Source organism: Crotalus tigris, unplaced genomic scaffold (assembly GCF_016545835.1).
Source record: "Crotalus tigris isolate CLP2741 ecotype Arizona unplaced genomic scaffold, ASM1654583v1 scf7180000018590.67127310178:1205815, whole genome shotgun sequence".
NCBI classification, from domain to species: Eukaryota; Metazoa; Chordata; class Lepidosauria; order Squamata; family Viperidae; genus Crotalus; species Crotalus tigris.
In genome coordinates this window covers 790,463-805,006 of record NW_024097092.1, presented here as the reverse complement: position 1 = coordinate 805,006, position 14,544 = coordinate 790,463, and the positions used below count along the sequence as shown (strand labels likewise).

The 14,544-nt window shown below is 46.5% G+C and overlaps 1 protein-coding gene across 4 annotated transcripts in view; it reads left to right on the top strand.

The window, feature by feature from the left end:
- IGSF21 (immunoglobin superfamily member 21) overlaps positions 1–14,544 on the top strand; it is a 252,342-nt gene that overhangs the window by 233,022 nt on the left and 4,776 nt on the right. For all 4 annotated transcript variants that reach the window (XM_039355070.1, XM_039355069.1, XM_039355071.1 and 1 more), the window contains 2 exons: positions 2,114–2,229; positions 5,352–5,823. In XM_039355070.1, the coding sequence (XP_039211004.1) occupies positions 2,114–2,229; positions 5,352–5,823 (588 nt within the window). The remainder of the gene's footprint in view (positions 1–2,113; positions 2,230–5,351; positions 5,824–14,544) is intronic.

Here is a 14,544-nt window from a genome sequence, read left to right as displayed (position 1 = left end):
AATGCCTCAGCCAGCATGGGGGAACTATGGCCCCCTCATGACTCGTGGACTTCAACTCCCAGAATTCCTCAGCCAGCATGGGGGAACTATGGCCCCCTCATGACTCGTGGACTTCAACTCCCAGAATGCCTCAGCCAGCATGGGGGAACTATGGCCCCCTCATGACTCGTGGACTTCAACTCCCAGAATGCCTCAGCCAGCATGGGGGAACTATGGCCCCCTCATGACTCAACTCCCAGAATTCCTCAGGCAGCATGGGGGAACTATGGCCCCCTCATGACTCGTGGACTTCAACTCCCAGAATGCCTCAGCCAGCATGGGGGAACTATGGCCCCTCATGATTCGTGGACTTCAACTCCCAGAATGCTCAGCCAGCATGGGGGAACTATGGCCCCTCATGACTCGTGGACTTCAACTCCCAGAATTCCTGAGCCAGCATGGCTCAGCTTGGAAACCTCTCCCTTTCCCCTCAGCATGGCTGGCTCAGGAATTCTGGGAGTTGAAGTCCACGAGTCATGAGGGGGCCATAGTTCCCCCATGCTGGCTCAGGAATTCTGGGAGTTGAAGTCCACGAGTCATAAAAGAGCCAAGGTTGCCTACCTCTGGTCTAGGTATACAAGTATTAAAATATAATAACCATCACGTTCATAATAATCTTATCAAAGTACAATCATATACTAGGAAATAGCAATCAAAATATTAAAAATGGTATTACCCACATGAACATTAGTTATATAACAATCGAAGCATTTACTAATCCGTTATACATCTTGCTCACATAATCCACATATTCTCTCATATTTCTAACTTTCTAACCTCTGTTTTTATCAGCTAGCCATTGGTAAAATAAGTCCCGTGTCACCTAATATTCCGTTTCTTCTTTGTCTTTCATTTTTAATGTTAACCTATCCATCTCTGCGCTCCCCTTGACAGTTTTAATTGCGTTAAGACATTTGTGTGTCCCACAAATCCATACCATTTGAGAAGCAGCTTTGTATAGGCTTGAAAATATGGTGAACATAATAATAATGATGGCTTATTATGGTAGCTGCCCAGAGTCGCTTTATAGGGGAGATAGGCATCATAAAAATTTAATAAAATAATAGCAGTTTTTCTTTGGTTGATGGATTGATTTCTATAGCTGTCCAGAGTCATTTGCTGAGATGGGCATCTATAGAAGTCAAATAAAGAAATAATGCTATTATTAACTAAACTTTTACGACCTCCATCCCCCCCTACTGTGGGTGGCTATCATAATAAGCCATCATTGGAGTTTAGGTGCATCATAAACCATTCCATCTGTCTTATTTCATCTGTTTTTCCTTGGCTGAGCTTGGAAGAAAAAGCTTCCTATTTTTCCAAACCACTTGCAAAAAAAAATAAAATGGTTTTGTGATCACAACCACAGGGGGATGAGAGACTTTGCTGCAGGGTAGGGGAAAAAAAACACACCACACTAGGTATTGACTTATTCTTTGCTGGGTCTGCATTTCTTAGCTCATAAAAAGCACCAACAAAAAAGAAAGAAAGAAAAGAACTAAAAACTTTCCATGGAGCGAAACGTCCTACTTAAAACCCTGAAAACTTAAAACTACTCCACGTGTAATTGCTACCAGGGCGAGCATGTATTTTTAAGAGAGAACTTAAAACATTTGTGTCTTTATCACTTCAGTAATAGAGTTGGGGAGTTGGGGAATAACTTGGAAAAATAAATCTCTGTAAATGATGGAAGAAACTGTGCACTCTCTCCAAAATGTTCATTCTGTAGCCTTGGTTTTTCTGTCTTTAGAGAGAATTCTGCATTCTGCATTTCTGGCATAACCTGAAGATGACCTTCACCTCTTTTTTCAATCCATTCTCCTTTCCTTTCTCCAGATGTTCTCCAGTTTGCCAGTGGGGTGATGTGCAAGGGGCAGTTTTTTCTCCATTTTAGAGGGAAACCTGACAGAGGGGAACGCTCGAACTACTGTGGGTTCCCGATGCATCTCACACACTTCACTAGGACCTTCAAGCTTCAGGAAGTCTTGGAGAAACTTCTCCAGTTGACCTCACTCTTTGGACGATGCTCCTGGTTGATCAAATGAGTAACAAATGTTCTTCCTTCTCCCACCAGCACCTCCCACATCCATCTCCGTCATAGCTGCGGACACTCCAGCTCCCTTCAGCCGCTACCAGGCCCAGAATTTTACCTTGGTTTGCCTTGTCGCTGGTGGGAAACCTGCCCCCACGGTAAGTTTGGAGAAGCATGGAATAAAGAGAAGACTCTCCACCTCTAAACCCTGTTAAGGCACCTCTCTGTCTCCTTTTCAGCATTAATCATCCCCATTGCAGCTCACGAGGCTTTGAAGTAAGGACTGTTGACCTGCTTTTCTTGAGACGGGTCTCCAGTTTTCGCTTCGGTCCCAGTTCATAAACAGGGTGGATTCAAAGCACGTTGTTAAGATCCCTACAAAATTCAGGCTTTTTTTTTTTTGTTTAAATCTGAACTCAAGCTAATTGGCTGAGAGGGGCCTCCCAATATTTTGGAGGGTTCAATCAATTAGAATGGAGCTGGGAGGAACCTTGGAGGTCGTCTAGTCCAGCCCTAGTCCAGGGGTCTTCAAACTTGGCCCTTTGATGACTTGTGGACTTCAACTCCCAGAATTCCTAAGCCAGGCACGTTGGCTGAGGAATTCTGGCAATTGAAGTCCACAAGTCATCAAAGGGCCAAATTTGAAGACCCCTGCCCAGACAGATGGCTGGCCAATCTCTTCTTAAAATCTTCCAGTGATGAAGCACCCACAATGTCTGGAGGCAAGCTGTTCCACTGGTTAATTGTCCTCACTGTCAGGAAGTTTCTCTTTAATTCCAGGTTGCTTCTCTCCTTGATTAGTTTCCATCCGTTGCTTCTTGTCCTGCCTTCAGGGGATTTGGAGAACAGCTTGACCCCCTCTTCTTTGTGGCAGCCCCCCAAATAATGGAAGACCACTATCCTGTCCCCCCCACCCCACCGCAATCCTTCTTTTCTCTAGATTAGCCAAACACAAATCTTGCAACCGTTGTTCATATGTTTTAGTCTCCAGGCCTTTCTGCCTCCCTTTTTTTAAAGCCCCCCAAAATTTCACAGAGCATCCATAGAGAATGGGCACCCCTATCTTCCCATCTGGAGATTAAAAAAAAGACTCCCAATTCAGTTGTCATCCACCTGGATACAGGTGGTCCTCCCTTAGCAGCCACAGTGAGGACCGTTTCACTTAACAACTTGTGTAATGTATGCCAGTTGCTGGGCGCCCAAGTTTTGACCCGGGGTTGTAAGGTGGAGGAACGGTGGTAAGTAGGATTTTTTCAGTGCCATTGTCATTTCTGATTGGTTGCTAAGCAAATAATCGTAAGTCGAGGACTACCTTATTAAAAAGGTCTTCTGCAACATCCTTTTCTGCACAGCCTTGGAGCAGATATTTTATCCTTTCTGGAGTTGTTGTTTTTTTTCTCGTGGTTTGGTTTCCTTCCACCCACCCTCTCTCCCTTTTAAATCATGTTCGGGGTAGTGGGATATCTTTATACAGACAGACAGGATGCTGTGAAACGGTAGGGAGCGGTGGGGAAGCCTTGAGTTCTAAACATCCCGATAATAATTTCTGCGTATTAATTCAGAAGTCGGAAAGATCTACATTTGGAGGAAAACGCGAAGAGAGGGAGGAACAAAGCTTTTTGGCGGTTGCTTCCGTCTCCCCACCTGGAAGAGAGAGAGAGAGAGAGAGAGAGAGAGAGAGAGAGAGAGAAATCCACTTATCTGCAAACATTTCCCGAGGCTGTTTCATTACAGCGTGACATCAGACGCTTGAAAAGAAGTTTTAGGAAACGCGGCGCAATCTTCTCTTCAGAGAAACAGTCAGAAAGACTTAAGCAGGCGTTGCGTTCCTCGCTGCTGCAGCTACACAAACACGGCCCCCTGTTGCGTCACGCAATCTTATTTGCAATAGACATCCCCGCCAACACAGTGGGTTCCCTGGCAGAGTTGGGGGTGTGGATGTGGGTGTGGGTGTGCCCTCTTTGGAGGAACTGGTTTCTTAACCAAACATTTACCCTGAATTTAAACCGATCCTAAATGTTCCTCCTGGTGATCCAGACTCCACCTGATGTGGTCTTAAGCCTTTTTCATATACAGGCAGACCTGGACTTAAAACAATTCATTTGGTATAACTAGAGTGGGACTGGACCTCAGAGGTCTTCTACTCCAGGGCTAGGCAACCTTGGCTCTTTTATGACTGGTGGACTTCAACTCCCAGAATTCCTGAGCCAGCCATGCTGAGGGGAAAGGGAGAGGTTTCCAAGCTGAGCCAGGCTGGCTCAGGAATTCTGGGAGTTGAAGTCCACCAGTCATGAGGGGGCCATAGTTCCCCCATGCTGGCTCAGGAATTCTGGGAGTTGAAGCCCACGAGTCATAAAGCGGCCTAGGCCTAGGCCAGAGGTAGGTAACCTTGGCTCTTTTATGACTGGTGGACTTCAACTCCCAGAATTCCTGAGCCAGCAGGGCTCAGCTTGGAAACCTCTCCCTTTCCCCTTAGGTGGCTGGCTCAGGAATTCTGGGAGTTGGGAGTCCACGAGTCATAAAAGGGCCAGTTTTTAAGACCCCTGGTTTAAATATTTAAATATTTTTTCCTCACAGTCACGTGATCAAAATTCAGGCATTTGGACAGGGGTAGGCAACCTTGGCTCTTTTATGACTGGTGGACTTCAACTCCCAGAATTCCTGAGTCAACCATGCTGAGGGGAAAGGGAGAGGTTTCCAAGCTGAGCTATGCTGGCTCAGGAATTCTGGGAGTTGAAGTCCACGAGTCATGAGGGGGCCATAGTTCCCCCATGCTGGCTCAGGAATTCTGGGAGTTGAAGTCCACAAGTCGTGAGGGGGCCATAGTTCCTCCATGCTGGCTCAGGAATTCTGGGAGTTGAAGTCCACGAGTCGTGAGGGAGCCATAGTTCCCCCATGCTGGCTGAGGAATTCTGGGAGTTGAAGTCCACGAGTCATGAGGGGGCCAAAGTTTCCCTCATGCTGACTCAGGAATTCTGGGAGTTGAAGTCCACAAGTCATAAAAGAGCCAAGGTTACCTATCCCTGATCTAATCCAACCCTGTTGATTCTCATCCACCGCCAATTTGCTTTGACCGTTAGTCGTTTGGATTCTCCTAGAAAGTGTTAGCTAGCCTGAAATAAATCTGTGGTCGTTCGAACAGCCTTGGTGTGCAGGATGACACGCTTGACCCTTTTCCTCAAGCTGAGCCTGGTTATTTCCGACACCTTTCTAGACTGTGTGTAAAAGCATCAAGTTGTAACGAAGGGCCTTTAATCTCTCAATGCCTTTTCTCCTCCAGGTTTACTTTAAGAGGGACGGAGAATTGATACAGGGTATCCCTTTGACGGAGCCCCCGATCAACGCCGCCGGGTTGCAGGACAGCCGAGCTGCCCGGAACCTCTTCCATCGGGATATGGACGACACCAAGATGCAGCAGTCTCTCTCCCTGTTGAATGCGGAGGACCGGGGCGGGAGGCTTTACACCGAGAATCCCTTCCACGGGCTCACAGCCGACCAGGGACTGTTGCTTAGCCCCACCACCGAAAACATCCCCGAGACTGTGGTGAGCCGGGAGTTCCCGCGGTGGATCCAGAACGCCGACCCTACGTATTTCTTCCACCACACCCACATCCCCATCAGTGACGGCACCGTGGAGGTGCGGGCCATGCTTATGTGGACCCTTAATCCTCAGATAGACAATGACGCGCTCTTTAGTTGTGAGGTCAAGCACGATGCCCTCTCTATGCCCATGCAGTCCGAGGTGACTCTAGGTAAGAGCCGAGCAACTGCTTCCTGGTTGAGGGGAGACGGGAAAGGGAGCTGCAGAGATGATCAGGTCTACCCCAAATCTTCTGGATATCTGGGGGTTGCATCTTTCCATGGCTGTTTCATAGGTAGCTTTAGAAAGAACTCAAGAAGATCCAGCAGATAATTTTGGAGAGAGGGTATTTTTCTCAAGGGCATCAGGGGTCACCTCTCTCCACCTAAACCAGGGATGTCCAGCCTTGGGAACTTTAAGATACTCCTGACCTAGACGTTTGGACTTAAAAGTCACCAAGGTTGGACACTCCTGACCTAGCTCTTTGTGGGCCTCTGGGAGTTGAAGTCCACAAGTCTTAAGGTTGGACCCTCCTAATCTAGAGCTTTGTGGGCCTCTGGGAGTTGAGGTCCACAAGCCTTAAGGTTGGACACTTCTGACCTAGACCTTTGTGGACCTCTGGCAGTTGAAGTCCACAAGTCTTAAGGTTGGACCCTCCTAATCTAGAGCTTTGTGGGCCTCTGGGAGTTGAAGTCCACAAGTCTTAAGGTTGGACCCTCCTAATCTAGAGCTTTGTGGGCCTCTGGGAGTTGAGGTCCACAAGTCTTAAGGTTGGACACTCCTGACCTAAACCTTTGTGGGTCTTTGGGAATTGAAGTCCACAAGTCTTAAGGTTGGACACTCCTGACCTAGACCTTTGTGGGCCTCTGGGAGTTGAAGTTCACAAGTCTTGAAATTGTCAAGTTCTACATTCTTGACCTAGATCTTTGTGGGCCTCTGGGAGTTAGTCCACAAATCTTAAGGTTGGACACTCCTAACCTAGACCTTGGTGGGCCTCTGGGAGTTGAGGTCCACAAGTCATAAGGTTGGACACTCCTGACCTAGATCTTGGTGGGCCTCTGGGAGTTGAAGTCCCCAAGTCTTAAGGTTGGACACTTCTGACCTGATCCAACTGCTATCTTGGGCCTCTTTTTCTTCGCACGAGCTAGGAGAAGATTACCTGCTGTTCTGTACAGAACTAGTCCTGAGAAGGTTGTCCTGACCAAACCAAGAGGCTGGCCTTTCCAAGGAAAGGAACGAATGCCTCCCACCAGGAATGGAAGCCCCCAACTCTTCATCCCTCCTCCTTTCTCCCTCCCTTTGCCTCTCTTCCTGTTCCAGAGATGATTACAGCTTGCGTTTCTGCTCGACCTTTCATTAAATTTAATGGGCTCCTGGTGCCATTCACAGGAACAAGAAGATATTCTGATATCTCTTCCCAACCAAGATCTTTTTTTAAAAAAACAAAAAAAAAACCCAGCACTCTTCATTTCCTACGTATTTATTCTCCTCTTCATTTTGTTCTACCTTCCTGGCTGGCTCATTAACTGAGGACCCTTTTTTAAAGGCGGTCGTGAAAGCCGCCGGATTTCTCTCGCCTTTTATTCTTGCTCGTGGTGAGAACCCTCCAAGCTAATGAACGTTGGCAGGCACGAAATCCGAGCAATAAAAGAAACAGGGGAAGCATCCTATCCTCCTGTCCTTCCTCTCGGCCATCCATCCAGGAGCCAACCGGAGGAATGAATTTGGACAGGTCTCCCTAATTTGCTACCTCGCCGAGTCGAAAGAAGCAGCCGGTGGCTTTAGCGTCCTTCCTTCCACATCCTTTTATTTTTTTTTCTCTCTCTCTCTCTCTTCCCCCTCCTCCCTGGAAAGCAGCAGCAGCGTTCGAACACGTCACCTTCAAAGGGATTTGAGTGTCAGTTCAGGACATGGAGATTTGACTGGGTTGGTTCAGAATTCTATCTCTGGCTGCCAAGCCTGGTGGCGGCTTTGCCCAGCCGGTTGGGGAGGATGGGATGGATGGATGGCACCGTTTGCCCCGTTGCAATCCATTTTGAGTAGCGTTTACACCAGGAGTAGCTAAGCTCCACCATTCATCAGCCTTGCTGTCTTTTTCAGAGTCGTCTCTCTCGTGGGCGCGCTGGGAAAGGGGGCGAAATCTCCATCGGAAGAGTCCTTAATCACTTTAGAGAAGTGATTAAACGTCCTTTTCTTGATCCAGCTCCTATCTTGGCCCTCCTTTCTCTTCACCCCGGCTAGGAGAAGATTACCTGATGTTCTTTAAGGCGCTAATCCCGTGAAGGATGTCCTGATCAAACGCTTCATTGAGTTGCGTCTTTCTAAGGGCTTCTCTGTCTGTGTCAAGCCCGGCATTTACATATTAAAGACAAAATACCTTTTATGTTAATCTCCCCATGGAAAAAACTGCCTTTGGCCGAGGGAGACATAAATCTTACACATCCACAATAATAGGGCTTGGTCAAAATGATGGTTGGCTTGGAAGGAAGAAATCCAAGTCTTTCTTTCACTAGCTCTTTCGGAATCGGCGGCTGCTTCTCTGCTCGTGGATCCCTGCCAGCCTGGGAGAGGAATCCATCTTGACTCCGTTCAGCGGAATTGATTCTGGTGGAGGATTCAGATCGTCAAGCAGGATTGGGTTTGTTTTTTTTAAAGTCCACCAGCGTTGAAACCAGACAGGGTCTGGTCCAGAATTGATCCGAATTCACCTAAGCACATTTAGACCCTTTTAGTCAACAAGTAAGCTTGACTCAGTTCAATAATCCTGGAGCAAAACTGCAAACAAATTGCCACACTCCTAGTGGTGTTGAACCAGTGTTTTTTTTCTTTAAGCTTTCCACCAAACACACATGTTTCCCCCCCCCCCCCCAGAGTTGGAGGATGCTGTGCCTCGTGCTAAAAAAAGCTCCTTTTCCCCTCTACAAGTTCCAGATTTTTTCTTAGTCCTCTGTTTCGCTTCATAAAAATTCCAGCCCTCCTCAATTACTTTTTCAGTTCGGATGCATTTCCTTCAACAATTGATCTGTTCCTCTGCAAATAAATTCCTTGGGGAATGTAAAAGAAATGTAGAAATGGCAAGGTACTCCTAACCAGCCATTTTATTCCTATGTTGCTGATAAAAGAAAGCCTCCAAGGATTCAAGGTTTTGCCCGCTGCAGTGTAGGCACCCTTGGTTTCAAATGCTCTTCCCCCTTCAGAACATAAGGACTTGCTTTTTAGTAGAGGGATAGTAGTTTAAAGGCACTTGGTAAAAATGAAGTGGGGCTGTGGCATTTTCTCAGTAAGTATTCTGGAACGTACAGACCCATTTTTCCAGTAGAAAAAGAATGGTAGTTAAGTGATCCAATTTCCTGCTCTATGATAGGAGGAAGACGGGAATCCGGGTTGAGGGAAACGGGCTGAATCCACCAAGCAGGCTGGAAGGAAAGCTGCGTTCACCTTAATCCTGCTCTGAAGACTTTGATCAGAGATGTTTGCTTTTACAAATCAGGATTAATGAACGGTTGACAACCTCTCTTCAGTTCTACCTCGCTGTGACGGGCACTCAAGAGACCTGGTGTTTCAGCACCGTGGAGAGCTCCGATGAATCCTAGTGTTGACTAAGGGATAGTCCTGCAGATCCTTCCTGCTGGGAAAGTCGTCTCCCAAGCAACTCCCATTCTGCCAACTCGTCAGATTCAGTGGGGGTTTTTTAGTGCCAAGATCTGAGACCCATCACCACACCGCCCTTCAAACTAAGGACCTTCATGGATAGAGCTCTGTTCCCAGAAATACAAGTCAGGAGGCACCAACTTCATTCTTGGTAGGTGTCTATGGAGGTTCTCTGTCCTCCAGGTGATGGTTGTCCCAAAGATGCTTTTTTTTTCCCACAAGGCAACTGGACTTCCTTTGAAGACATTTTGCTTCTCATCCAAGAAGCTTCTTCAGCTCTGACGGGATGGTGGGGAAGGGGAGGATTTATACTCCTTGCAGACAGCTGGTCATTTGCACTCTTTTAGAGAGTCCTTCAGGCCATTTGGAGGTTTACCTGTGTCCTCAGGGTCACCTGTGGTGCAAATGGGTGTGGAGCCTTCTTGGAACTGCTGAAAGGACTGTGTGGTAGACTGGACTTTCTTGTTTTTTCTTTGAAGATGTTTCTCTTCTCATCCAAGAAGCTTCTTCAGCTCTGGATGGTGGAGAATGGAAGGATTTATACTCCTTGCAGAGAGCTGGTCATTTGCCTTCTTTTGGAGAGTCGTTGAGGCCACCTGGAGGTTTATCTTGTGTCCTCAGGGTCACCTGAGTGGTGCAAATGGGCCATCTATGTCAAAGAGGCCGTCTGTGTCAAAGTTGAACAGCCCTTTCTCAACAGAGGGGGAGGAATATGACAACAGGTGGACTCAACGACTCTGGAAGGAGTGTAAATCCTTCCCTTCCCCACCATCCAGTCAGAGCTGAAGAAGCTTCTTGGATGGGAAGCGAAAGGTCTTCAAAGGAAAAACAAGAAAGTCCAGTTGCCTCCTGAAAAAGCATCTTTGGGCCATTCTTGGTAGGTGAGCCTCTACTTTACTCACCTGGCCAAAAAAGATGAACTTTCTTTGAACTCTTCTGTAGGTTGTGAAGAACCTCATTCTGCAGCTCTTCGGATCCCAAAAGGGTCCAGCCTCTTCAGGCGGGGAATTAGAAGGTCTAGCACAGGGGTGGGCAACCTTGGCTCTTTTATGACTGGTGGACTTCAACTCCCAGAATTCCTGGGCCAGCCATGCTGAGGGGAAAGGGAGAGGTTTCCAAGCTGAGCCAGGCTGGCTCAGGAATTCTGGGAGTTGAAGTCCACGAGTCATAAAAGAGCCAAAGATGCTACCTCTGGCTTAGGCCCAAGCCGCTTTATGACTCATGGACTTCAACTCCCAGAATTCCTGAGCCAGCATGGCTCAGCTTGGAAACCTCTCCCTTTCCCCTCAGCATGGCTGGCTCAGGAATTCTGGGAGTTGAAGTCCACAAGTCATGAGGGGGGCCATAGTTCCCCCATGCTGGCTCAGGAATTCTGGGAGTTGAAGTCCACCAGTCATAAAAGGGCCAACGTTGCCTACCCCTGGCCTAAGTCCTCCTGTTCTAAGCAGTGAGCCTCCTAGATCGGGGATAGGCCACCTTGGCTCTTTTATGACTGGTGGACTTCAACTCCCAGAATTCCTGAGCCAGAATAGCTCAGCTTGGAAACCTCTCTCTTTCCCCTCAGCGTGGCTGGCTCAGGAATTCTGGGAATTGAAGTCCACCAGTCATAAAAGAGCCAAGGTTGCCTACCCCTGGTCTAGCATGTTCAACCATGAACGGCAGCTGTTAGAGAAAATAAATTGAGGTTTCATTCTCACTTGCAGCCTTTCCTGAGATCCTTTATTGACCACTGTTGGACCAGAAGGCTTTGCCATTTTTATCCCAGAATTCTTCTGGCTTGAAGTCCACCCATCCCCGAATCTGGAAGCAAACCAAGCTACAATTTTGATCGTAATGTTAAGCCACCTCAATGTTTCTTAGGATGGAGAGGTCCACTCTTAAACTCCCAAGGCATCCAAGCATGGCCATCTGGAAATTGCAGTCCAGCCTCTCTGAAGGCAAAGAATTAAAAGAATTCTGGTTTCTTGTTATGGATACCGTTGCTTTTTCTCTGTGTGGGTCTCTTCAAAGAAACAGAGGAGATGCTGCTGATCTCTCAAAAATAATAAAACCAAGCTTTTTTAAGGATTTTTTCTCTCTCTTCTCCATTCCATTTGATCACACGGTGCCCATTTTACTGGTTAGCGTTGTTCTAAGCCAAGAGGGCAACAGCTGAGGAGGGAATATGTTATCAGCACCAGGAGAGAAGTTTCTAAATTTTGTGGCAAGGTGTCTTATTCCAACTACGTTCAGATTGTAAGTCAATTGTGCTAGGATTTAACAGGAGGAGGAGAAGGAGAAGGAGAAGAAGAAGAAGAAGAAGAAGAAGAAGAAGAAGAAGAAGAAGAAGAAGAAGAAGAAGAAGAAGAAGAAGAAGAAGAAGAAGAAGAAGAAGAAGAAGAAGAAGATGAGAAGGAGAAGAAGAAGAAGAAGAAGAAGAAGAAGAAGAAGAAGATGATGAGAAGGAGAAGAAGAAGAGGAGGAGAAGAAGAAGAAGAGGAGGAGGAGGAGAAGAAGAAGAAGAGGAGGAGGAGGAGTTGGAAGGGACCTTGGAGGTCTTCTAGTCCAGCCCCCTGCTCAAGCAGGAGACCCTATACTATTCCAGACAAATGGCTGTCCAGTCCCTTCTTAAAAACCTCCAGCGATGGAGCACCTACAATTTCTGGAGGCAAGTTGTTCCACTGATTAATTGCTCTCGGTCAGGAAATTTCTCCTTCGTTGGTTCTCTCCTTGATGAGTTTCCATCCGTTGCTTCTTGTTCTGGCCTCAGGTGCTTTGGAGAGCAGCCTGATCCCCTCTTAAAGGAGACCATGTTGAAAAGAAGGGTTCCTACAACGCCCGGATCCAGAGAGCCCCCAATCCATTTAATACAGTTAACGAGTTGGGTGAATCGTGGTGGCGCAGTGGTTAGAAGGCAGTAGTGCAGGCTAACTCACTGCTCGCGCCAGGAGTTCGATTCTGAATAGCTCAAGGTTGACTCAGCCTTCCATCCTGGAAGAAGAAAGCCTCAATCTCTCTGCAGACAGTTGGAGAAAAGCGGGCGGGGTCCTGCCTTCTCCCCTGGCGTTATTGCCCACCTCTCTGCAGAAGACTTTTTAAGTTGTCCTTTTAAATGACATTTAACATTCGTTTTTGCTTTGATATCTCTAAGGCGGTTTTACGTCTTGGATCCTGTCTGGATTTTTCGGACGGACGGCTGACTTTTGAGCAGAAAAGACTCTCTGAAGTTGCTCTATTACTTGAGACAAGCATTGCTGCTGAAGCTGTCAGCAGGCCGGGAAACCGTGACCAACTGAGCTGGCATTTTGGTTTTTCAGTCCTTGCCTCCCTCCCCAAAAGCGATCCCACGGAGCCGAGGGCTGCGTTCACACCGCTTACCAACCAGCAGATGCCCTCACCCCAAAAGGCTAAGATTAGAACCATTGGAACCGTGGTTAAACAATGATAGTTAATTCTTAATAGGCTGCAGGAATTTACCTTTGTTGGCTTGTATATTACAGGTAAACGCTGGTCACTTAGTGATCGAACCTACAACGTCCACCCATGGCCCCCTCCCCCCAGTGTCATGTGGCTGCATTTTGGTACTCAACACCTGGCCTGCTTTTACCCCCATTTGCAGCGTCCCATGATTTTATTTTATTTTTTTTGCACTTAAAGTTTCCAGCAAAAAATGCCCTTAGTGAACAACTTAATCATCATGGCATCTGCTTTATGACCGCCATGTTTGTTTAATGACTGCTGCAAAATCGTGATAACCTGCTTCACAACTGCCATGATCAAAATGCAGGCTCAATTGCAGTCATCAGTCGAGGGAAACTTGTATTCAGCATTGTGTAAATCCAGTAATCAGGTTGAGTAGAGTAGAATGGAATGGAATGGAATGGAATAGAATAGAATAGAATAGAATAGAATAGAATAGAATAGAATAGAATAGAATAGAGAGAGATGGAATGGAATAAAGAGAGAATAGAATAGAATAGAATAGAATAGAATAGAATAGAATAGAATAGAATAGAATAGAATAGAATAGAATAGAATAGAGAGAGATGGAATGGAATAGAATAGAATAGAATAGAATAGAATAGAATAGAATAGAATAGAGAGAGATGGAATGGAATAGAATAGAATAGAATAGAGAGAGATGGAATGGAATAGAATAGAATAGAATAGAATAAAGAGAGATTAGAATAGAATAGAATAGAATAGAATAGAATAAAGAGAGATTAGAATGGAATGGAATAGAATAGAATAGAATAGAATAGAGAGAGATGGAATGGAATAGAATAGAATAGAGAGAGATGGAATAGAATGGAATGGAATGGAATGGAATAAAGAGAGATTAGAATGGAATAGAATAGAATAGAATAGAATAGAATAGAATAGAATAGAATAGAATAGAACAGAACAGAACAGAACAGAATAACAGTTTGAAGGGACCTTGGAGGTCTTCTAGTCCAACCCCCTGCTCAGGCAGGAAACCCTACACCATTTCAGACAAATGGCTGTCCACTCTCTTCTTAAAAGCTCCCAGTGTTGGAGCATTCACCGCTTCTGGAGGCAGGTTGTTCCACTGGTTAATTGATCTGTCAGGAAGTTTCTCCTTAGTTCTAGGTTGCTTCTCTCCTCTTCCCATCCATTGCTTCTTGTCCTGCCTTCAGGGGCTTTGGAGAACAGCTTGACTCCCATTTTCTTTGGGGCAACAAAGCATATGGTCTAAACTCAACCGTAGGGTGGGAGATGGTTGCTGGTCAAGTCTTCTTAGATCCTAATAATGAAGAACCTTCAAGTCTCCATAAAGAAAAGAAGCCACTTTCACATGAAGTGTTTAACCTTGTTATGGCTGGCTGGAACTGGCTCTGTCCAGTCCTAGCCCAGCCATCTTGGGTCTTGCAGGCGCAGAAGGCATACGCGACCCCTTTCACATACTCGTAGTCCTCAACTTTCAGCCATTCATTTAGTGACTGTTCAAATTTACAACGGGGTTGGAAAAAAAAGTGACTTGTGACCATTTTTCAGACTCAACAACCGTTGCAGCATCCCCACGGTCACGGGATCAAAATTTGACCACTTGGCAACTGACGGGGGCTTCTGACTGTTCCTGTGTCCCGGGGTCACGTGATCCCCTTTTGCAGCCTTCTGACGAGCGGACGTCAGTGGGGAAGCTGGATTTACTTAACTGTGGCAGGAACGGTGATAAAGTTGGGCTAAAACTCAACAGCTGTCTCACTTAGCAACGGAAAATGTGGGTTCTGTTGTGGTTGTA